This window comes from Peromyscus leucopus, chromosome 23 (assembly GCF_004664715.2).
Source record: "Peromyscus leucopus breed LL Stock chromosome 23, UCI_PerLeu_2.1, whole genome shotgun sequence".
NCBI lineage: Eukaryota > Metazoa > Chordata > Mammalia > Rodentia > Cricetidae > Peromyscus > Peromyscus leucopus.
In genome coordinates this window covers 35,100,615-35,126,015 of record NC_051082.1, presented here as the reverse complement: position 1 = coordinate 35,126,015, position 25,401 = coordinate 35,100,615, and the positions used below count along the sequence as shown (strand labels likewise).

General features: G+C 48.7%; 1 protein-coding gene across 1 annotated transcript in view; it reads right to left on the bottom strand.

Moving 5' to 3' along the window:
* Positions 1-20,004, bottom strand: part of Kl (klotho) — a 36,967-nt gene extending 16,963 nt beyond the window's left edge. Inside the window, 2 exon segments of the mRNA XM_028878104.2 lie at positions 19,164-19,265; positions 19,267-20,004. Coding sequence (XP_028733937.1) covers positions 19,164-19,265; positions 19,267-19,998 — 834 coding nt within the window. The 5' untranslated portion in view covers positions 19,999-20,004.
* Positions 20,005-25,401: the final 5,397 nt, after the last annotated feature.

The window sequence follows — 25,401 nt, the reverse complement described above, 5'->3', positions numbered from 1 at the left end:
GGATTATAAACTGCCTCCTTAACAGAATTTCAGTCAGTCCCCCACAAGACACTCATCTAATGGTTTCCCCAGAATAACCTTCTATAGTCTCCATCCACAGCACAGCCAGCCGTCTCCACACAGGGTTCCTTAAAAGTTGCCCAGAGCCAAGCCTGACACTCAGGCAGACAGGCAGCATGGACTCCTGGCACCTAGGATGACGTCCTTGCCTTTACTGAGGACGTGTGTGTGTGTGTGTGTGTGTGTGTGTGTGTGTGTGTGTGTGTGTGTGTGTGTTGGGGTGTGTGTGTGGTGTGTGGTGTGTGGTGTGTGGTGTGTGGTGTGTGTGTGTGTGGTGTGTGTGGTGTGTGTGTGGTGTGTGTGGGTGGGTGTGGTATGTGTGTGTGTGTGGTGTGTGTGTGTGTGTGTGGTGTGTGTGTGTGGTGTGTGTGTATCTAGTGTGTGTGTGTATCTAGTGTGTGTGTGTCTAGTGTGTGTGTGTGTCTAGTGTGTGTGTGTCTAGTGTGTGTGTGTGTGTGTGTGTGTGGTGTGTGTGGTGTGTGTGTGTGTGGTGTGTGTGTGTGTGGTGTGTGTGTGTGTGGTATGTGTGTCGTGTGTGTGTGTGGTGTGTGTGTGTGTGGTATGTGTGTCGTGTGTGTGTGTGTGTGGTGTGTGTGTGTGTGGTGTGTGTGTCTAGTGTGTGTGTGTGTGTGTGTGGTGTGTGTGTATGTATGGTGTGTGTGTCTAGTGTGTGTGTGTGTGTGGTGTGTGTGTGTGTGGTGTGTGTGTCTAGTGTGTGTGTGTGTGTGTGGTGTGTGTGTATGTGTGGTGTGTGTGTCTAGTGTGTGTGTGTGTGGTGTGTGTGTGTGTGTGTGTGTGTGTGTGTGTGTGTGTGTATCTAGTATCATTCCTCAGGAGCTTTCGATCTTGTGTTTGGAGACAGTGCCTGTCATTGGCCTGGAACCCACCAGTTAAGCTAGGGTGGCTGGGTTTGTGACCCGGGGCCAGCCTGTCTCTGGCTTTTCAGTGCTGAGATAACAAGAGTGTGGACTGTGACCTTTTCTTTTCCCACGTGGGTTCTACAGACCAAACTCAAGAAAGCCCCTTGCTAACACCCCAGCCACTCAGCCCTCGACTTAGGACTCGGTTCAGTCACTTCTCTTTGTTGCTATGATAAAGATACCAAGACCCGACTTGTGGAGGAAAGAGTTTCTTTGGCTTACATATCCCTATCTCAGTCCATCATCGAGGGAAGTCAAGACAGAAACTAACCAAATGATACTCACCTACAGACAACTGTGTAGAGTGCTGGCCAGTTCATGGGGTCATGCACATGTATACAACAGCCATACATGGGACTGGTGTCTCAGTGTGCTTCTACGGCTGTAACAGACCACGACCAAACACAACTTGTGGGGAGAAGGGTTTCTTTCGGCTCATCCCTCAGGTCACCCTCCATCCGTCTGAGGGAATTCAGGGCAGTAACTCCAGCAGGAACTGAAGCAGAGACCATGGAGGAATGTGACTTACTGGCTTGTCCCCCCATCCCCCCCCCCCCCCTGCCGGCTTGTTCTGTCTACCTCATTATACAACCTAGGACCACTTGTCCAGGGGAACACTGCTGACCGTGGGCTGGACCACCCCCACATTCATCTATAATCAAGATGATACACAGCAGAACGGCCTGCAGGCCAGTCTCATGGGGGTATGTTATCAATTGAAGTTCCCTCTTCTCAGATGACTCTTCACATGTCAAGGTGACAGGTAACCACTCGGGACAGCATTTTCAAGGATGTGTACCAAGGACGTGATTAATATCTATTGTCTCTCCTAGAGGAGCACAGACATTTCTAGTGCTCTCCTGTTTCTCTGATTTCTCTGACTCTTGTGTAATGAGTACATATTGCTCATCACATGGGGGGAAAAAAAGCCCTGGATTTCCAAGTTTATAGAATTTCCACTGCTCTGTTTCTCTGCACTGATGCTCATCTATCCTGATTGGTAGCTGTTTTCAATTTCTCACTAGCTGGAAGCCTTGGATCGTATGACTAATTAAATCCTTGCCATTCAGCAATTATTGATTCGCTGGTCTCCTCTTCCTGCACCTTTCAGTCAGCCCCAACTCTCACAAATGTGAAAACACGACAGTTTCACACATCTTAACCTTCTAATGCCTGGAAAATATTATAGCTGGAAATGCTTGATTTGTTCTCAGAATTCCTAAATCATTAACACTGGAAGGTCTAGTGCAGAGGCTCTCAAACTGTGGGTCGCGACCCCTTTGGGGGGTCACAGATCAGATATCCTGCATACCAGACTTTTACATCATGACTCATAACAGTAGCAAAATTACAGCGATGCAGTAGCAATGAAGTAATGTTATGGTTGGGGCCACCACAACACGAGGAACTGCCTTAAAGGGTCGCAGCACGAGGAAGGTTGAGAACCACTGCTCTAGCGATTCCTGTTTCCTGCCTGTCAAGCGGTCTCATTGATAATTGCTCTTTTTGACTGGGTTCTATTTCACCAAGTCACCTGGACCTCTCCAAAAGAAACCTAAGATCGTAGCGTTTAAGTCAAACAGCGGGGCTCTCTTCTCGAGCCTCCACTGCCTTTTGGAGAAGGCATGTTGGTAGCAAAAAGTCTTTACACCATCTTCTGTATTAGTTTCATGATCGGAAACTATCGATTGAAGGCGCAGATGTAAGAATGTACCCAGTTTGCTGTGAAAATGACGCTATCCACATAATTAGCATAAAAAGATTAATAGTTTGTGGCTTTTAGGAAATAAATTTACAATAGAGACTATGGGAGCAGAGTATGAAAAGGTGTTTGCTTGCTTATATATTTAAAAATGTTGTTTTTCTTTTGTTGTGTTTTGTTTTGTTGGACACAGGCTCTTACTATGTGGCCTTGGCTGTCCTGGAACTCGCTCTGTAGACCAGGCTGGCTGGAAACTCCCAGGGATCCACCTGCCTCTGCCTCCCAAGCGCTGGGGTGAAAGGTGAACGCCACCACACCTGGCATGAAAAGTCTTTAATATGAAGTGATGTGGATTTGACAGGAGTACCAAGAGACGAGCTGGAATCCTGACATGATAATCAAAGTCTCAATATCATCTGCCGCAGAAAAGGTGTGAATAGCTGGAAGCTGGGATGATTTCTCTTCCCAAATGTAGACACCCCTACAGTCCTGACTACGGCGACAGCTGTAGGGCTTCGGAGAGGTGGCTCGAAGCCCAGCATGGGAGGAACATTGCTCCCATGCCCACCATCAGGCTTTGCTTGGGAGGCAGGTTAGGCGCCAGCAAACATCATCTGGCTTCACCTGCCTGATGCAGGATGCGATTGTCTGGGACAAATGGGGCTCTGCTCACAAGTCTCATCCTCTGTGCACCAGTCCTGACATTTTCACAGTAATTACTAAGGAGGAGTGTGTATGTGTGTGGGTGTAGCTGTGTGTGCACACCCCCATGAGTTATGTAAGTGTGTCTGCTTGTAGGAGAAAGACAGTGTTTCATACACATGGAAGTAACATCCTGAAGTCAGGTCCTTGAAGTCCTTTCTCAGTTCTGTATCCTCATAAAGCCCATCTTTTCCTCCAGCTGATCCCAGACCAGGTGCAGCCAATGCATATATTTGCATATATTTACATATTTCCTTGTAGTTCTCCTGTTTGGTTAAAGGCATGCTCTAGCAATGCACCATAATGAAAAATTTTAAATCAAGTTGTAGCTTTGGAATTTTGTCAGTTGAAGTCATCTTGTCTTGGTTTTGCTAAGTGGGGTATGTAAAAGGTCTTTTTCACTCGCTTCAAAATTCTTTAAAGGAAGCCAGGCATGATGGTACACATCTTTAAGGCCAGCACTCAGAAGGCAGAAACAGTGGATCTTTGTGAGTTGGAGGTCAGCCTGGTCTACATGGGGAATTCCAGGACAGCCAGAGCTATATATATATTCAATATATATATTCAAAAGAAGGAAAAGAAATTTCATAGCTCTCATTAGGCAAGCACATCAGTAAATCTTAGACTAAGATTTGTGCCTCAGTATTTATCTGTGCAGAACTTGACAACATCTGTTAAATCATTCTACTTGATACTAAATCACATTGCTACAAAAATCCTTTTGGGGCTGGAGAGGTGGCTCTGTGGTTAAGCTGCTCTTTCGAAGGGCTGGGGTTCAGTTCCCAGCACCCACATGGTAGCTGACAACCATCTGTAACTCCAGTTCCGAGGAGTACAGCGTCCTCTTCTGGCCTCCTCAAGTACTGCCTGCATGTGATACATAGACATACATGCAGGCAAAACCCACATACATAAAAATAAATAACTGAAAATAAACCACTCCCAAATCACCGATGTTAGATTGTTAATAAACTCTCCCAGCTCATGGCCAGAATTGTCACTGGCTTAGATAGCAAGCCCACTGTCATTACTGGAGACATGGAGGGGTGCCAATATTCCAGTTTGTACCTCTATTTTTCTAATACCAGGCAGCCATGAACCAGAGGGAACCATACCAGAGAAACGTGAAGGAAGAGCGAGGGAGGCACACGGTTGGATGAAGAACGGAGATAAGACCGTGAGCCCTGAGATGAGTACCATCTCAAGGTCAGCAAAGGCCACCCGCAGACCGTCTGTCAAACAGGATCTCTCACGTCACCGCCCATCACTATCAGCTCCTTTGCGCGTTCAGCAATGCTGAGGCGAGCGTTTCTCCACCGTCTACACTCTGTCCTTCCCCACCAGGTTCTTCTGCCTTGAATCACCTGGGCAGCCCCACCCGCCCTGTGCCTTCCTGGTGATCAGCCCATAGGCTGACGCGCTGTTTAAATAACTCACCTCCACCGGCAGGCGAGGGGGAAAGAATGAAACGTGGATGTGTTTCTCCATCAACAGACAGGGTAAGGTTACAGAAAAACGTGATGTGACGTACGGGTTCGTGACTAGTCAAAAGCAGCCCGTCTGCCTCCCACCCTCTGCCCCGTTACCTGTCTGTGGCGGGACGTTACTCAGACCACAGGCTATGGAGCCATCCCGAGGGCGCCTTGATGACGCTGACCCCTGAGTAGACAGAAGACCGTGATAGCGTACAACGATAGTGGTGCTGTTTCTGGGGCCTTCTGTGTTCTCTCAGCAAGAGGAGTGACCAGCGTCAACCAAGGCCGCAAACATGACTCATAAAGAACATTAGAATGTGACAGGTGCTTCGAGGAGGGAGGGGGAGGAGGAGGCGGGGAGGAAGACGGGAGGAAGAGGAGGAGGGGAAGGAAGAGGAGGAAGAGGAAAAGGAGGGGGAGAGGGAGGAGGGAGAAGAAGAGAAAGGTGAGGGGGGAGGAGGAAAAAGATGGGGGAGGAGGAAGAACATAAAGACCTGGGGTGCCAAAGAGGGGAGCTAACTTTTCAGAGATGTGTGCTTTTGTTTTGTTTTGTGGGGGTGTCTGGTGGTGCCCACCAGGCTTTATTTTCCGTCCATTGCTATGACGTGGTTTTAACGTCTTTATTTGTATCTCTGCCGCGGGGACCCCACATGTACCCCTACCAGCAGCATCTCCATCGCTCTCTACAAGGTAGTGTCCACCTTCAGGGATCTTAAATTCCCTCGCCCACGGCAAGTAGCACCTCTGGAGAATCAGAGAACAAGACTGGGCAGGCAGGCCTGCTCTGAGGCCTCAGCCCCAGACACAGGCAATCCTGCTGCTCCGTGTCCAGACTCAGGAAAAGTGTTCCTCACAACCTGCCTTTGTGATCGGAAATTATTCCCCAAGGTTATTTTTATCCTTTAAAAAAAAAAATGTCCTTGGTCTTTGCCCAGATTCATTTTCAAACACTTATCCCGTGGTTTTAATATCAGCACATGAGCCTCTTGGCTTCACAGTGTTGAATGGTCGTAACATACGTAAAGTTGGCTTCTAATTGGGGGGTTCACAAGAACCCTCAGATTGTATTTTCAGGAGCCACTGTCATCCCAGAGGAGTCTGGGTTTGTTTGCTTTCTTTTTTAAAGCAGGTCCTGTTGAGTCTTCTCTTCAGAAGCCGGGACAGCAAAGCCATGAAACTTTGCGTTGAGTTTCACCAGCGGCACCTCTAAGTTTCATGTGGCCTGGTCTCCCAGAAGTGCCCCTCCCCCACCTCCCCGGAAATAATCTCCTCCACTTCCTGTTAGGCTGAGATGCTGGGAGAAACTGTTTTAAACGGGAGGTCAGGATTTGTCTGGTGGAGAATGCGAGCACAAAATTAAGGTCATAAAGCTGGTAGTCTGACAGGAGAAGATATTCTAAAGAGAGACACCCTTGCTCCTCCCCTGGGCGACTGGACTATTAAAACAATGGTCCTCAAAGAAATAAATCCCAGCTCCCAGGAATGCAGCCTGGGGAGAAGGAAAGCGAAGCACTGGTACCAGCTAGAGGGGAGTGTGCCTTCCCCAGGGAGATTTCACAGTGTTGACAACTCATTAACATATGCATATTTCTGGTTTTTTGTTTTTGTTTTTGATCTTTTCCATGAAATTTTAATGCTCCCACAGAAAAGAGAGAGAGAGAAAGGTAGGCATCTTTCTGTCTCTGTTTGGGCCAAAGTGTAAATCCGTCCACTTTCCATTATCACCTGGCTTCCTAATTTCTTTGAAGATGCATTGGCTTTATGAAACGGAACGCCTCTCTGTACCAAGGTCTCTGGTTCTGCCCATGGCTAGAGAAGCAGGGTGAGCCAGGGAGACTGGTTCAAGAAGAGAGAAGAAAACAAGACATCCCCCCCCCTCCAAAACACAACAGCAGGATCCTTGGAGTGCCTAAAGGGCTGAGTGGGGGACCGGAGGCAGGAGGGAGGCCAAATGGTACAGTGAGCGCAGGACAGGGGCTTCCTCTGCCTGTCCCTGGCACACAGGGACACGTCAAGCATAAAAAGACAGAAAAAGAATGCACACTTGAGCTCTACGACCTGGTGTGCTCCTACAGACCTGCCTCCCTTTGGAAGTGGTCTCTAGTCATCAAAGCCAGCAAGTCTCTAGGAGTCTGCATCCATTCCAAACCCATCAGCTCCAAGAGTGGCCTCACAACTGGCACTGGGCCATGCAGCAGCCATCAGACACCCCGAAGGATCACAGAACACTGGGCACTTAAAGTGGATGACAATCTTCCACTTAAAAGATTTATTTTAATTTTATGTGTACGAGTGTAAGCCTGCATGTATGTATGGGCACCACGTACATGCAGCGCCAGAGGATGCCAGAAGATGGCGTCAGATCTCCCAAGAACTGGAGTTACAACAGTTGTGAGCTGCCATGTGGGTCCTCTCAGGTCCTCTGTAGGAGCAGCCATCATCACAGGACCACCTCTCCAGCCCCAAACTTCTTAATTTTAAAAGGAAGCAAATGTAGAGCTCATAGTCATAGACCCAGGAGCAAAACGCTGTGGTAGTAAAATGTGGTAGTTAAAAAGAATGCGTTGGTACCAAAGAAAAGACCACTGGAGGCCAACACAAATGAACAGGGTAAGCCTGGCAAGTTAGCCTCAAATAATGTGATAGTATTAAAGTGCTCATCTAGCAACACAATAGTTAAATGTCTATATGTTATAACTTTATAGTTGATAAACCTTTGTGTGCTGTGGTTGGGCTTAAAAAGAAGACACGCAGGACAGATACAACAGTACAGTTTCTGTTTTAAGAGTGGTGTTTTGAAGGCAGTCAGTGGTTAAACAAAAACTTGATGGTTGCTTCTTAATGACAAAGACTGCTAGAAATCTGAAACACTAAGGGGAGGGTGTCACTTGAAAAGGTGACTCACGCCGTCCCACGGGGTGTACTCATAGCTACATTTCTTACACTGTTTGTAGTCAGACCTGAAAACTCACCAGACCTCATTCTGAAAACACGGCAATGTTCCGAAGCTTGACTCAAAATGAGCTCTACGACTGGAACGCTATAAATGTTATGACTAGCCAAATTAATTTTTAAAGTGATGCTTTAAAAAACACTGATGTCCTTTTTATTTTTATGGCAGTAATATATGTTTATACTTTAAAAAGACAAATGCTGGGGCTGGAGAGATGGCTCAGCAGTTAAGAGCACTGGCAGTGTGTACAGAGGACCCGGGTTCAATTCCCAGTGTGTTGTGGAATAATCTTCTTTGTACACTGTGAAGATGTACCATTCCGATTGGTTTAATAAAAAACTAAATGACCAATAGCTAGGCAGGATTTTCAGGCACACAGGATGCTAAAAAGAAGAGAGGAGATGCCAAAGGACACCGAGTGAGCAGGATGGGCACTACCTGGATGAGGTAATAAGGCCATGAGGCAGACAGTGAATTAATAGAAATGGGTTAAACTAAGTTATAAGAGCTAGTGGGACAAGCCTAAGCTATCGACCGAGCTTTTATAATTAATAAAAACATCTCCATGTGGTTATGTGGGAGCTGGCTGGCAGGACAGAAAAATCCACCCATACACATGGCGGCTCACAATTGTCTGTAACTCCAGTTCCAGGGGATCCAACACATGCTCTTTTGGTTTTGGTAGGCACTGCACGTACATGGTGCATATACAGACATATAAGCAAACATACATGGACACAAAATAAAAGTAAATCTTTAAAAATGTCAGATATAATTCCGAGAAACCTAGATGAAAAGCTATAGTCCTCCTTACAGTGCAATCCTGACTTTCTATTTTTTAATTTACACTGCTCACACTTGCTCGTTGTGGACAGTATCCACTGGCTTCCTGTTTTCCGGAAGCTAACAGTTTAGCTCTCTTACCCTGACAAATTAGCCTTGCAAGGTTTTGGTTTCACTGCCATCCAGTGCGCCATCGAAACTATTAGTCACAGACGAGCGATGTGGCGCAGAGGCGGGTCTGCCTCCGTTTTGTTTTCTCTGGAATCAGTAGCCACACGGCTTTCTCATTTGCCTGGTCTTGGTTGTGCCTGTGGCTCAGTGATCTTCCTACCCCCAGCATCCTTCCAGTACAAACTCCCCCGCTCACATCCACCTGGAGACACACGTCAGGAATCTTCCTCCTTTCTTTCTGCTCTGGCTCCTCTATGCCTTCAGGACAGCTCGCCTCCCAGCCAGCACTTCATGATTACATTCCAGGCTTAAACATGGTCTGTGCACAGTTTTCTTCCTTATTTTCATGATTTTACATGGAAGCTATTGTCTAGAGCAGTGGCTTTCAACCTCCCTAACACTGCGACCCTTTAATACAGTTCCTCACGTTGTGGTGACCCCAACCATAAAATTATTTTCCTTGTTACTCCATAACTGTAATTTCGCTACTGTTATGGATCGTAACGTAAATATCCGATATGTGACCCATGTGGGGATCTAGACCCCCAGGTTGAGAACCTGTGCTCTAGAAGGTTCCTGAGACAGGGCTCATGGAAGAGACTTTTTTTTTTGTTGATGGTGGTGGTGGTTTTTGTTGTTGTTGTCTATCTGAGAATTTCCATACTTTACCCTCATGAGTAATTAATAGTGGAACAGGAGTTGCTAAATGGTCTTATTAATTTAAAAACAAACAAACAAACAAACAAACAAACCCAGAGCCAGGTATCGGGGTGAAAGCTGAAAGATCAGAGAAATAGAACAAATCAACCACATGCTCTTACCACTAGGAAATGCTCAGCCCAAGAGAGCTACTTCCTGTATACTCACACCTTATATCCCTTTCTGAGCCCTGACATCTTACTTCCTCTCTCTGCCCAGCTCTTTCACTTCTGTCTATCTGTCCAGACCTCCAGACCTCTATGGTTAACTAGTGCTGGGATTAAAGGCATGTGCCACCACTCCTGGCTCTGTTCCCAGTGTGGCCTTGAACTCACAGAGATCCAGATGAATCTCTGTCTCCCGAATGCTAGGATTAAAGGCGTGTGCCACCACTGCCTGACCTCTATGTTTAATACAGTGGCTGGCTTTTCACTCTAATCCCCAGGCAAGTTTTATTTGTTAGAGCACAAATAAAATATCACCACATGATAGTATAGGTGAGTTCTAGGTTGGAAATAATTTTATTGATTGATTGATTGGTTGGTGGGTTGGTTGGCTTTTCAAGTGAGGGTTCCTCTGTGTAGCTTTGCGCCTTTCCTGGAACTCACTTGGTAGCCCAGGCTGGCCTCGAACTCACAGAGATCCGCCTGCCTCTGCTTTCCAAGTGCTGAGATTACGGGGATGTACCACCACTGCCCGGCTTACTCACCCAGCCTGTGAAAAGCTGCCTCACAGACCTCCACCACCAGCCGCCTGCTTGGTGTGTCCGGCCCACCTGCCCAGCACAGGACTGGCGAGCTATTTCCGTACAAAAAGTGGGACAGGAGCCCAGCTGTGCCCATCCGAGGACACACTGCCTGGGGCTCTTCCCACCGCTGCTGAGCGGTTCCCACGCAGTGGACACCGCCTGGGGCTCTTCCCACCGCTGCTGAGCGGTTCTGGTTCCCACCCAGTGGACACCGCCTGGCTCAGAAAGCCCAAAGCAGCCTCCAGAGAGAGCCCGGCGGCCCTTGCTCTCCCCTGGGCAGCCCTCCCCTAACCCCCCACCCCCCTCTCACCCTTCAAACCTGGCTTGTCTCTCCTTGATGCCCTACGATCGTCAGTACTTACTTCTTCTAGGGCCTTCGAGTGTTCTAGCGTGGCTACCTGACCGCTGTCACATCCCTGGTTAATGTGTAGGTGAGGCAGGACGGGAGCCTTCCCTTGTCCCTCTCCGGCACTTTAAACCCGAGCCAGACTGCACCCGGCCCCTCCCAGAGTGAAGGGTGAGGTGGAGGAAAAAGGGGCACCTGTTGTCCTGTGTCCGGTAACACAGGCTTGGACATGTGGCCCAATTCAGCAAGAGATGCCAAGTCCTCCCCCCATTTAACTGCACCTCCCAAGACCCCATGCTACACACAATGGAAGACCAGGCATCTTCGGGGCATATCAGCCGGTGAGAGAGAGCCATGCTGTCTGTGAGCGGCGGGTTGACTTCAGGAAGAGCGCACCTGAGCGCATACTAAAAGGAGACTCCCTTCCGCCCCTACCTCCTGGAGAAGCACATGGCATCCTGGGAGGTCTTGGGGCAGTGAGTGGGGGGAAAGGGTTGAAGCGGGAGGGCCTGTGGATGGGATCAGAGAGATGTGGAACCAAGGATGGGGATAGAGTGTCCCCAGAGACTCCACAAGGGCGTCTTGCCCACTGAGGCTGTGGGGGCGCCACCCTACAGAGAGAGCCGTAAGCTTGCAGAAAACGCTATAAACGTCCACTGGCACCAGGAGTCTGTCCTCTGCTGGAGCCTTGCTGATTCCATGCCCGGTCTCCAGCATCCATCACATCCTCTCGTGGAGCACTATGGGTAGGGGTGGAGCCAGACAACGCAGACAGCCTTTTCTGCCTCGTTTTCTTGTGTCTTCCCCCACATCTCACGCTGACGGGTCAGAGGATCGATCGAGAGGCCCACTCAGCGTTTACATTGGTCCTCCACACCTTCCTGCTGCTGCTGTGAGCTCTGGGGGGAAAGTCCCTGAGAGTCACGGTGCCAGCATCTAGAAGCAGACTTTCTTAGCACACAGGGGAAAGACTTAGGAAGCACGCGCTGCCTTTTCAAATATTTAGAAGCTGCTGCCCCTGTCCATTTTCCGTTGCTATAACAATATCACGGTCTAGGGAATTTTTAAAAGAAAAGTTACTTCTCACAGTTCAGAAGGCCAAGAAGGCCGAGGTCAAAGAGCGGCGTACAGCCTTCCCAGTGCATCATGGGAAGCAGGGACAGCAAGCAGAGGACAAACTCTGTTTCAACAGAGCCCATCTCCGGATGCCTCATCCACTCCACCAGCAAGGCATAAAAAAGCCTCCCCCAGGCTCCACCTACTGCAGCAGCAATTAATTCTCAACCCGAGTTTTGGAGGGCGACAAGCATTCACCCCACAGCAGCTGCCCTGTGCAAACACGATTTGTTTTATTCTTTGAGACATAGGAAGGCAAAGAGACAGCCAGGGACTGAGCTCTGCAGGTGTCGATTCCAAACAAACGATGAAACCCAGAGACAACTTGACAGGTGAGGAGGGAACGCTGAGATTCTGGCAGAAGTTAGAGGACCCCCAGAGGGTTCATCCTGGGGGGAAATTTGATGTGGATTTCCCAGACCCTTCCCAACACTACCATTCTATTTGACAACTAAAAGGGCGCTTATTGACACGGAAATAGACTTGATAGGAGCACTACATTAAAGTCTACGTCCCTTACTGCTTTCAATGTGAAAAGTATACTAGGCCAGAGCTGTGCTGGCTCCTGGATGATGTTCTGACAGCCATACGTCAGGCAGTCTACTCAGACTCGGGCCACACACTTCACCAAATACTTAGGTTCTCTGTAGCCCTTACGTCACATTGTGTCAGCCAAACTAGACACTTGCTCATACATTTTATAGAGAATAGATCATTTCAAAGATCCAAAGAAGTAAAATTCTATTAAAATAACCTCCAGAAAGACTTCATTCTGTTTTAAGTTCCAAGTTCAGAAGTTAAGTGAGGGCCTGGAGAGATAGCTCAACAGAGAACCTGGTACTCTTGCAGAGGACCCAGGTTCGATTCCCATCGCCTACATAGTAGTTCACATCCATCCATGACTCCAGTTCCAGGGTGTCTGACACCCTCTTCTGACTTCTAAGGGCACCAGTCATGTGTGTGATCACATACATACAAGCAGGCAAAACACTCGTACACATAAAATAAAATAAATAAATCTCTTAAAAAATAGAAATATTACATACACAGATTGTCACCTCAAAGAGTCGTAAGTGTGAGAAAGGTCTGTCTGTCTGACTGTCCGACTGACAAATTGTGGCCACGGTGTTGTCTTTAAAAGGTGAGTAAGAATGTATCCCAGGACACAGCACTAGCGTCACATCGGAAGCACTCGACCTGGCACAGGAGCACATGAAAAGCACACTGTGTGCCCACTTAAGTGTGTGGTAGAAGTATAACTCCGGGGGCATTTCTGCAGAGGGCGCAGGTCTCAGAGCGTGCAAGAATTAGGGGCGCTGCTGCTCCTGCTCTCTACCTCACCCCCTCCCAGCAGGCATGCATTCTAGCCTCACCCTTCACCTAAATGCTTCAAAAATAGTATTCAGGGAAATAAAGCACCTTCCCACAAATTGACTATGACGAACTGTGGCACGTGACAATGGCATTGTTAAAAACGATGAGTTAACTCATGTCTTGGGTGCAGAGAAGCCATGGCTGACCACAGTTCAGCTAACTACAGTTCGGCTCACTGTGCCCGGGCACTGACAAATTTACTCAACAGTTTTCATTTCCTCTTTCTCTCCACCTCAAAGCAACTGGCCCTTGAACGGTTTGTCTTTACTACTTTTGAATTCTGTAAATGTGGGAGTGGGGGGTTATCACCCATGCCTGAGGAGGCTAGAGGCATCGGAGCCTCTGGGAACTGGAGTTGCAAGCGGTTGTGAGTTACCCAGTGTGGGTGCTAGGAAGCCAACGTGACTGACCTTCTGCACGAGCTGGGTGTGCTCTCAACCACGAGGCACCTCCCCAGTCCCGCAATCGCCATTTCAAGAACATCGCTATGATTTGGAAATCACTTCACCGGTTCTTTTCCTTGGCCTTGACCTTAACCTCCAGAGACCATTGTGTTTAATCAGGTATGCATCGAGACGCAAGTCAAGTGCCTTGAGAGGCAGCTTAACTGTTTCTGATTTAAGTGCACACTGAATTCACCATGTTCTATAAAATACATTAACCTTCAACCCAGTTGATACTTCCAAAAGCATTTTCATAAGAGGGAAATTCCTGAAGTGTGGCTTGGAAGTACACATTGTGTATCATTTGAATGCATGCACGTTAATTACTTGGGGGATGAAAATTCAACTAGATGACTAAGTTTTCTCCAATATTCATTCAAGTTAACACAGACTTCACCATTCACCCCATTCTGAAAACATCTTCGTGATGCAGACTTCTGGCAGCTTCTCACCGGAAGTGGTTACAAAGGAGCCACAGGGCAATGACCTTTAGCAGCTCGCTCTGACTGCCAGATTTTACCTACTCAGTGTAGTTTCGGATTAGGCTTTGTTTCCCCCATCCCACCAGAGGGTGGCTAGGTAGACAGACACACCAACACAAGGCACAGCCTCCCCCAAGAGCAAAGTTGTAAAAGCAAAGCTAAGCCCCTGACTAGCTGGAATGCAACTCCAGCACCCGTCAAAAGCATATTAGGTTGTTTTTGGTTTTTAAGATTTTTTTTTCATTTATTTGTATGTGATCTTACAGAGGTTATGTGCCTCATGGTCATAAGCCCACAGGAGCCCACAGAGGCCGTAAGAGGGCTTCAGATGGCCTACAGCCAGACTCACAGGCCATGGTGAGCTTCCTGTGGGGGCCGGGAACTGAACCTTGGTCCTCTGAGAGAGCAATCAGCGTTCTCTCCAAAGAGCCGTCTCTCCAGCCCCAGGATGACGTTTAAGAAAGAAGCAGATGAAGGGAACGAGATTTTCCTGCTTAAGAAACTGACCAGCTAATGGGGTGCACAGGGTGTGTGTGTGTGTGTGTGTGTGTGTGTGTGTGTGTGTGTGTGTGAATTAAACATAGAGACTGTGGTAAGAGGCACCAGAGGATCATGGAAGGAAGGAAGGATGTTCAAGTGTGAGGCCCAAGGGGTATGCAAACCGGTTCTTAGGGAGTGGGCAGGATTCTAGACAGCAGGGATTTGTGCCTTTCACACACAACGAAGCTCCTTCAGAACACACCCATCAGGCCACACGGCGAGGAGCAAGGGATTAAGCCCGGGCACTACTGAGGCAAAATCCCAGGGTAGTCTGAGCCCCAGTCCTATCATAGATACAGCTCAGTGGTACAGTGCTTGCCTAGCAAGTTCAAGGTTCCGGGGCCAATCCCCAGTGAGACACACGGAGAGGAGGGACAGGGAAGGGAAGAGTTAAAACTGGGGCCTCCTGACCAATTGGAAGAGCAGAGTACCACAACACAGATGGTGTGGTAGTTTGAATGTAATTGGCCCCCATAATCTCATAGGGAGTGGCACTATTAGTAGGTGTGGCTTTGTGGAAGTGGTGTGGTCTCATTGGAGGAAGTGTGTCACTGTGGGGGCGGGCTTTGAGGTTTCCTATGCTCAGGATACCGCCCAGTGTCTCAGTTCGACTTCCTGTTCCTGGCAAGACTCTCAGCTCCAGCACCAAGTCTGCCTGCATGCTGCCATGCTCCCCACCATGAAGATAATGGTGAACTGTAAGGGAGCCCCAATTAAATGTTCTCTTTATAAGAGTTGTCATGGTCATGGTGTCTCTTCACAGCGATAGAAACCCGAACTAAGGCAGATGGGGAAATGGGAGTTTGGTCTCGGATATATTGCTTGTGACTGACTTGCCTACTTGCTAAGTAGACAAGACTATCAGAGTCAGATGCTCAGAGAAGTCGCAGCTGGAGACTGAATCTGACTGCGTGGAATTGCGGGGGTGGGGGCCCAGCTCCCGGGGAGGGGAGTCCCAAGACTCACATGGAGGGCTGCTCCATGGGAGGCCCCAAGACAGAGCTCTGGGTCTTCCATCAGACACACTGGAGATGAAAGGAAAGTCCAGGGTATCAAGAAAAGACACACGGGAGAACAGGTATGCCGGCTGCTTTTATGCCAACTTGGCACAAGCTAGAGTCATCTAAAAGAGGAAACCCGAACTGAGAAAACACCTCTCTAAGATCAGGTTGTAGACAAGCCTGTGGGCTTTGGTGATTGACACAGGAGGGCCCAGCCCACAGCAGGTAGTGCCACCCCTGGGCTGGTGGTCCTGGATGCCATCAGAAAGCAGGCTGAGAAAACCATGAGGAGAAAATCAGTAAGCAGCACCCCTCCATGGCCTCTACATCATCTCCTATCTCTAAGTTCCTGCCCCAGCTTCCCCGATGATGGACTACAAGCTGAAATAAACCCTTTCCTCCTCAAGTTGCTATTGGTCCTGTGTTTCATTCATCACAGCAACAGAAACCATGAGACCGTGGGGGATCTGAGCTGAGGAGTTGATTCAAGAAAGTAAGAGCGATGGTTTAGAAACAGGATGTGGTAGATCAGCCAAGATGTGAGCTTTGATACCAAGACATGAAAGAAATCCACTCTGAATGAGGAGGGGTGGAGCCAAATGTACCTTCGCCTTGATTCTGGACCTCTCAGAAATCCATAGGCGGAACAAAATCTCAGAGGCACCCTCTGGTGAGACTTCCCAACTACAGACTTTGGGGAGGGGGCGGGCGGCGCGGTTATCAAAAGCCTTATCTCAAGAGCCGTGAAAACTGAGATGTCTGACTGCCAGCCAGAGGAAGAGAGCTTATCCTGTTGTAGAATTCAGATGAGCAAAGTAGCCGGCCAGCTCCATGCTCTGCAGGCAGCTCCTTCCTTCATGCCATCCCACCCCACCCCACCCCAAACCATGTCCAAAGTCCACGTTCACACCAGAAACCTTCGAAAGCGTTTGCAGAGACCTCCACTGTGAGCAGGGCCTCCAAACTTGCAGGAAGTTTGCCCAGACTCAGGCTCTCCAAGTCATCAGAAGGTGATTTGAATCCCTATGAGGTGGAGATTCCAGGCTCTGCCCCAGTCTCCAAAGCCCACCTGGAGATTAGAGGAAGCTCAGGGAGAGATGTTGGCTCACCATATCCTTTCCCAGCATTCCACTCTGAAATGCAAATTAATACTCCAAGGGCTCAGGGCCCCTAACTCTTCCCTAAACCATCAGTATCTAAACAGAAAGTTCCTATTACCAAAATCTGCGCATTTTAACATTTTCAGATATAGTAACCCCTCCATCATACAAACACTGAGAAACAGCACCCAAAGCTCAATAAAATAATCTTACACAACGGCATTCATTTGCGACCCCTCACTTCTAAATAAGGTAACAGGACGACTAAATTCTAAACCCAAAGGAGTTAAAAAATAAGATTAATATTTCACAGTAACTGGGGTTTCATGTGTGACATCAGCAAAAAATGAGCCACGTGCCTCCGGGTTACTAATTTCCCAGGGCTGCAAAGTCCGCTGCATTTCTGCAAAGGACAGTTAGTGTTTGGCAACATGCTTGTGTAATTCCTCAAAAACACAGCAGCAAAGTTAAGTTAACCACAGGACTGACCAGGAGCAGGAGAGAGTGTTTATGCCATCCTTCATGTTATAAATGATCGTTAGCCCCAGAATAACAGTGGCCCACTTCCACAGACACCGAGTTTATTGTATGTACGCTAAAAACTAGAATTTGCATAATTTAAATTTTAAGGAGTGAGTCTTAAGCTAGACACTAATCTACTTCTGATGTGGACTGATAATTTGTTTTTTTTTTTCTTCAATAGGTGGTACAGTGGTCGCGCGCCCCCCCCCCCCCCATCCTGCCCCATAGTTTTTATAGACCAGTCTGTCCACTGAGCTGATTTGGTTCAGGGCTTGTTGGTTCCCTGGTTCCCTTAAAAGATGGGTATATTGACAACACTTAGGAATCACTATTCTAAAAGTACCAGTATACAAAGATACACACCTACACGAAACCAAGATCACAAGCAAACCCAGATTTTTGTAAAGCTGGCTTACAATATCATTTAGCCAATATGACATGACCAGCAGCTCATAGCACAGTCAACTCAACAGGCCAGCACTGTTCTGCCTCAACTGTCCAAGAAGCACACTTTAGAGGGGTTTGTTTTGTTTTTTGTTTCTTGTTTTTTTTTTTTTTTTTTTTTTTTTTTTTTTAATATGAGAAAGTATTACTTTCTTGCTAACAGAACCTTTCATGTGTTTGGTTGGTTTTTGTTACATTTATTTTAAAAACAGGATTTCACTTTGTAGCCCACACTGTCTAGAATTCACTGTATGCCCAGACTGGTCTGGAGCGCATGGCAATTCTCCTGCCTCTGCCTTCTAAATGCAGATTATGGCTGAGTGCCACCATTCCTGGCTTGGGTTGTTTGTTGTTGTTTGTTTGTTTGTTTGTTTTTGAGTGGAAGACTTGTATAGATATTTTAGTAAGGACGGGTTTAGAAATGTAAGATCTTATCCATGGCTGTTTTATGGTAATTCAAATAATCCCTTTAAGTCTTTGGAAAAATAGCTCTTAAAAATGAGCACCGATTGGCAGTTTACAGTATTCAACAAACACATGAAAAGATCTTTAACTTCACCATTAACGAAATGTGAATTTTTGTTTTTGTTTTTGTTTTTTGTTTTTTTTTTTTCAGAGCTGAGGACCGAACCCAGGGCCTTGCACTTTCTAGGTAAGCGCTCTACCACTGAGCTAAATCCCCAACCCCCAACCCCCGAAATGTGAGTTTTAAAATGACAAAACTATAGCCAGGTGGTGGTGGCACTCGCCTTTAAATTAAAAGTGTTTAGAACAGGCCTGGCTTAGCGGGTTAAAAAGTGTTCAGAACTACCCTTGATCTTCAAGGTACTCAGAACCACCGGCTAAACCTGGTAACGACTTCGCCCGTGAGGAATGCCTTCCACCAGAGACAGCACTGTGACAGCACAGGGTGTTGGTGAAGCCACAAGCTGTAGTGAGTTGGTCCTGTGTTTCTGGGCCTCTCTTGCACGGTGTAAAGGACGTCTTCAGTCCCATGGTAATTATGATGGTGGAGGCAAGGCAGTTCCCTCTCCTACCCTGCCTCAGAAGGGACCTCTAAACACAGCTGGAGCCCAGACAGCTCAGGAGTGAGGTTTCGACACCTTTGCACTAGATGCAAAGTAACCTGTGCCACGAGCAAGACGGAATTTACTGAACTAACACGCAAGTTCTTGCAGGGTGCAATGTCTGTCTACAGCTTGTGGACAAACGCGATGCTTTCGCCCACCCTCTTTATTCTGTGCCCGCAGCTACTTCTAACAAATCTTCCCCGCCCTTATTTCTAGAAACGTCACAACACCCAGGGAAAGGCGCTGGCTTATTTGCTCACTAAAGAGAGTCCTGTGTCCTTTTTTAGGGGCCCTAACGCGCGCGCGTGCGCGCGCACCGCCAGATTTCCCTCCAGTTTCTAACTCCACTTCTAAGGGGGAGCCCCGGAGCTGCCGAGGGGTGTCTCCCTGCGAGGTGTAGGTCTTGGGTGATCTCGTAATGGGCTACAAGTGTGGCTTCCTGGAAGTGGCCCTGGTACTTCTGAGGCCCTCTCTCCCCCAAGGTGGCCCCCTGCCTGGCCCCTCGCACTCACCAGAAGTAGGTTGTGCGCAACCAGGTACCCGAGCCTGGAGCTGCCCCGCACACCCGGGGCCAGGCGCCCAGTGGCGTACCCGTGCCAGGCCACCACGTACGGAGTTGTCAATGGTGATCCAGTACTTGACCTGGCCACCGAAGTGGCGAAAGCAGAGCTCGGCATAATCCCTGAAGTGGTCGGCCAGGGCACGGTTGGCCCAGCCGCCATAGGCGTCCTGCAGGCGCTGCGGCAGGTCCCAGTGGTACAGGGTGACCACCGGCTGCACGCCCAGCTCCCGCAGCCGCTCCAGCAGCCGCCGGTAGTAGCGCAGCCCCTCGCGGTTGGGGGCGCCCGCGGTGCCATTGGGGAGCACCCGCGCCCACGAGATGGAGAAGCGGTAGTGGGTGACCCCTAGTTCTCGCAGCCCCTCCGTGTCGCGGTAGACGTTGTTGTAACTGTCGCTGGCCACATCTCCAGTGGAAGGTAGAGGAGGCAACGGGGCACCCGACGGCGCCACGGCGATCGGGGAGTCGCCTGGGGTGACCGGGGGGTGATGGGTGAACGTGTCCCAGATAGACGCGCCTTTACCGTGCTGTCGCCAGCCGCCCTCGGTCTGGTAGGCGGCGCTGCCCACCGCCCAGAGGAAGCCGTCGGGGAAGGTGTCGTGGAGGAGGCCGGCGGCCTCTGGGGCGGGAGGGCGCGCGAAGCGAGCCCAGGTCTGCGCGCCCTGACCCGGCTCAGCGCGCAGGCAGCGGGCCCGCAGGGCGAGCAGCAGCAGCAGCAGATGCAACGACAGCAGACGGAGCAGCAGCAGCCGCCGCGGCAGGCGGCGAGGAGGGGCGCGGGCTGGCATGCTGCGGGAGCGGGGAGGGCACCGCGCAGCGCCCCTTTATGTCCGCGCCCGGCCGCCCGCCCCCCGCGGTGCCCACCCCCGCTCCTGCCGCCCGGCGGCGGACAATGATTACCCAGAGCAGGCGCCGCCCCCCCTCGGCCTGTTGGGGGGGGCGTGGGGGGGGTGAGACAGGGGCTCAGACAGCCAAGGTGCCGGAGAGATCGCCGCTGGTGTCCTCGGGGACGTCGGAGAACAAGCACCTGCTGCGCCCAGCTCGGGGAGCAGTGCATCCCGCATCCCACATCGTGCATCCCGCATCCCACAATCCCATGTCCTCCATCCTGGGATGTTCCCACGTCGCCCACTCCCTTTACCTTCCCGGGACTGGTGTTCTTGGAGGACAGAGGCGGCTGCCCAACTTTACAGGATGTTTAGAGCCACAGGGGGAAACACCTGCTCTCCCCCTTCTCCCATTCTGAGCTTTCCACCCAGGGGAAGCTTCCAGATGACATCCCTGGAGAGCTTTGCCGGTGTCTGAACACCGCGGGAAGGCTGAGTGGGGATTCACGGTGGAACTCTGCCGGGTCTGAGGGAGTTCTGGCAGTGCCCTTTCTGATGAGGGAGTTCTCCATCCCGTCAGAGAAGTCGGCCCTGCCTCAGACTCCAGCCTGGGAAGCCTTCAAGAACACACAGTGGGGCTAAGATTTACACGTTGAACAGGGCTTCTGTTCTTCTTCCCTCCTCTCCCCTGCCTTCCCCTTCTCTCCGCTCTCCCTCCTCTCCCCTTCCCTCTCATCCCCTCCCCTGCTCTCCTCTCCTTTCCTCGCCCCTCCCCTCCCCTCTCCTCCCCTCTCCTGCTCTCCTCTCCTTTCCTCGCCCCTCCCCTCCTCTCCCTCCCTCTCCTCCCCTCCCCTGCTCTCCTCTCCTTTCCTCGCCCCTCCCCTCCCCTCTCATCCCCTCCCCCCCCCCTTCCCTCCCCCTCTCCTCCCCTCCCCTCTCCTCCCCTCCCTCCCCTCTCCTCCCCTGCTCTCCCCTCTCCTCCCCTGCTCTCCCCTCTCCTCCCCTGCTCTCCCCTCTCCTCCCCTGCTCTCCCCTCTCCTCCCCTGCTCTCCCCTCTCTTCCCCTGCTCTCCCCTCCTCTGCTCTCCCCTCCCCTCCCCTCTCTGTTACCCTCTCACCCTTTAAGTCATCAGTGTTTCTTAATCAGACACCCGCCCCGCCCCCACCCCCGGATTCCCTGGGGAATTTGTAGCGATGGGTTGTTTTCTGAAAGAAAGAAAAACTCCAAATCACTCAGATTTCAACTGCCACGACACTGAATCCCATTTATTATTCTTTGTCATCCTTCTTACGACTATCCACATTTTAGCTTCCAACCCTGACTTAACAAGTGGGGTCTCTGTGTAAGACCGCTGGGTGGGAGACCTCTACCCCACCACACACACACACACACACACACACACACACACACACACACACTGTGGAGGGGAAGTTAGCCCAAACATTGCCATGCCTAGAATGAAACAGAGTCAGCACATTGTTTCCAGTTCTCTCCAAGCCTGTTAAACAGAAGTTTCAAGCCACACAGAAGCCATTAACTGTCTCTCTGTATGTATGCATACATGATATACATGTGCATCCATGTGATTTGTGAACAATATCGTTTGTTGCGTCCATAATGGGAAGCCCAGACAAATGAAGGATCCCACCTTCCCCTTCAGTAAGTCACAGCTCAGCCTCTGCCACCCGCCCACAGAGGGATGAGTAACATCCTTGCAGAGTACAGGCACTCTGAGAGTGATGTCCTCGGAATTTCATACAAATTGAAAGTCAGTAAAGTTGCAAGTGTTACAGGTGGCGATGTTACAGTGTCGCTGCAGTGTCTCATTCCCGTATTTGATGAAATGTTCTCAGCCCCAGCTAGCATATGTTATCACATTAGTGAGATGAAGCCACCAGACAGGAGCAAAGACTCTGCCATTCTGTTCAGCGTGGCATTTCGATATCTCAATAAACGTAAAATTAACAAACAATGGTGCCTGAGCAATTAAAAAAAATCCCTCCCTTCCCAGTCACCGTCTCTTTCCCGGAGATTAAGCAGCACACATGTCTGCCTGCAGCACTAAGGGCGCCTTCTGGACCTGAGGCTTCTTGAATCAAAAGGAAAACAGTTGGGGCTGGATGTCTACTTACTTTCTGATGTTTAGTCTGTGTGCTCAGAGCAGACTCCATCTATTGTTTTTGTTTGTTTAAAAAAAAAATCTTTTACCAATAATACAAGAAAGAAAAGGGAATTTCTCTTATAGGAGTGGTTAAAAGGATGATTAAATGCTTCCCATTTGAAATTCATCTGCAAGAGAGACATGTGGTGTGTGAATATACTAGATGGAACCCCAAGGCTACCAAACTCGATAGCAGGGCTCCCAGATCACAGTTAATTCAACCCAACAAAAGCGATTCCATGGTAATAAAACTTGATTTCCAAAACTTTCTTTTAAATTTTTTTTTCAGATTTATTTTTACTTTATGTATGTGTTTGCCTGCATGTATTTATGTGTACCACATGCATTCGGTACCCACAGAGGCCAGAAGAGGGCATCACCCCCCTCCCCCGGAGCTACAGTTACAGCTGGCCATGTGGGTGTTGGGAACTGAACCCCGGTCCTCGGTAAGAGCAACAAGTGCTCATCAGTGCTCTCCAAGCCTCGATTTCCAGGACTTTCTGTTTATTGAGGTTCTGCTTGTGATTAGTAAGTTCCGGACTCCCACAGTATGAGTAAAGACTCCTGTAAATAAATCACTAATTCAGAGAAGTACCAGAAACCCCAGGATAAAGTGTTTTTTCTGTTTAGGAGACAAGAATACCAAAATGGAGATGTGATCATACTTTATTTATTTATTTATTTACTTATTTATTATTGAAAACATGTAGGCTTCAAATGCCTTGCAAGCTGAAATACTGCGAGAGACTGTTTCTCTTCTCTGAGTAAGAAGAAAATGTTGCAACCACAGCCAAGGAAAAGACGCAGTAAATTTTGCTTATTGACTTTGGCCATGGTGCTGAGATTGTTTTCAACAGGCAAACTGAGGCCAGCAGGGGATGGAGAGATGGCTCAAGAGTTAAACTGCTTGTTCCACAAGTTCAAGGACCTGAGTTTGCATCCCCAAAAGCCCTACAGAAATGCCTAGTGGGCATGACTGCCTGCCTGTAATTCTAGCCCAGGGCAAGCTGGGTAGCAAGACTATGCATGTCTGGGGGCTCTGGGCTTCATTGAGAAGACCTGCCTCAAAGGATAAGGTGGGAGAGCAATGGAGGATGACACCCTGAGAGTGTCCTCATGCATACACCCATGAAACTGGAAGAGGGGATCAACAATCTGATCATCTTTTTCTCCATCAACTCCATCTCTCTATCCCCTCTCCTCAGACCTGTTCTCCTGTGTGCACCTGGGACCACAGGGACCTGCCTGCCTCTATGGCCAATGGAACAGAAGGATTTTCCTTGATTCCAGTATGCCCAAGCACAATGTCATCCTCGCAAGTGCTCAGTTCACCGGCCACAGACCCTCACCTTCCATGGGAATGCATTTCTATCCACAGCAGCAAGCTCGTGGCGTCAAGGTGGGAAGTCATGTGACTGAGAGGTTCTCGGAGACATCCAGGCAGCACATCCCTGCTCTCCAAGGCAACTCGGAACTCGAGAACCAGGATCAAGTTCAAAATAAGCTGTTTAATTTGCTAGGTGTCGACTAATGACAGCGAGAAGTTGAGAGACAAGAGAAATTGCCCCGTTTTGAGTTTTCCAGGAGAGACAACAAAAAGTAGCCCGTCAATTAATTTGGCAGTAGTATACAGAATTAGCTGAAAGAGAAGATGCCAGAATCTAAAGGATCACCCGGAAAGAAGCCATAGTAACTGGACAATGAATTAAGAAAGCCTCGTGCGGGCTGGAGAGATGGCTCAGAGGTTAAGAGCACTGACTGCTGCTCTTCCAGAGGTTCTGAGTTCGGTTCCCAGCAACCACGTGGTGGCTCACAACCATCTGAAATGGGATCTGGTGCCCTCTTCTGGCCTGCAGTCATACATGCAGTATACATAATAAATAAATAAATAAATAAATAAGTAAATAAATAAATAAATAAATAAATAAATAAATAAATAAATAAATAAATAAATAAATAAAAAGAAAGCCTCGTGCCTCGCATGGTGAAAATGCAAAGATGAGGATGGAGGAGACACAGAGGAATGTCACCTGAATGTGGGAGCCTGCAGAGGACAGAAGACTGAGAACCGCTTAACTGGAGGTTAAAAAAAAAAAAAAAGACAGACCCATAACTACACTTAAGTACATGAAGTATGGTTCCTTTGGAAAAAGATGAATTCAGTGTTAAGTAGGGTGTGAAGTATTTGTCAAGGACACCCACTGAGATATACAATCAAAGCTCAGGGTACAGACTGAAGAAGTGGACAAGGAATTGGACTCTAAAATATAGGATGAAATAGGATGAAATGAGTGTAGTGTTGTTTCTCAACAACTAAAAGCCAAGGGCTGAATGCTGGTCTATGCTCCGTCTGAGGAGATGGATGAGATGAGAGGCAGTGGGCAGAGGCTTCTTTCCCATCAACTTGACCCACACTCAAATCATCTGGGAAGAGAGACTCTCAGTGGAGAAGATGCCTCTGTAAGATTGGCCTGTGGTCAAGCCAGTGGGGCATTTTCTTGATTAATGATTGGTGTAAGAGGCCCCAGCCCACTGTGGGTGATATCACCCATGGGAAGGTGGTCCTGGGTTCTATCAGAAAGCAGGCTGAGCAAGCTACAAAGAGCATGCCAGTAAGCAGCACCCTTCCATGGCCTCTGCGTCAGCTCCTGCCTCCAGGATCCTGCCCTGCTTGAGTTCCCGTCCTGACTTCCCTCAGTGATGTGACCTGAGAGTTGTAAGCGGAAATAAACACTTTCAAACAAACAGCTTCCTCACCCAGTTTCTTTTGGACATGGTGTTTAATCATGGCAATAGAAACCCTGACTTTGACAGATGAGAAACATCTGTCAAACAAATGAATAAAAGAATAAATAAATAAATAATAAATAATAAATAAATGAAGGAAGGAAGGAAGAAAGGAAGGAATGGATAAGTAAGTAAGTAAGTAAAAGTAAGTAAATAAATAAATAAATAAATAAATAAGACACAGAGAAGGACCAGGAATCCCAGGATGAAGGGTTTTTGAAGCTTAGGAGATAAGGAAGGAATGGATAAGTAAGTAAGTAAGTAAATAAATAAATAAGTAAATAAATAAATAAATAAATAAATAAATAAGACACAGAGAAGGACCAGGAATCCCAGGATGAAGGGTTTTTGCAGCTTAGGAGATAACAATGGGAAAGCAAACAAACAAACAAACATGATTACACTTGTTGAGAAAG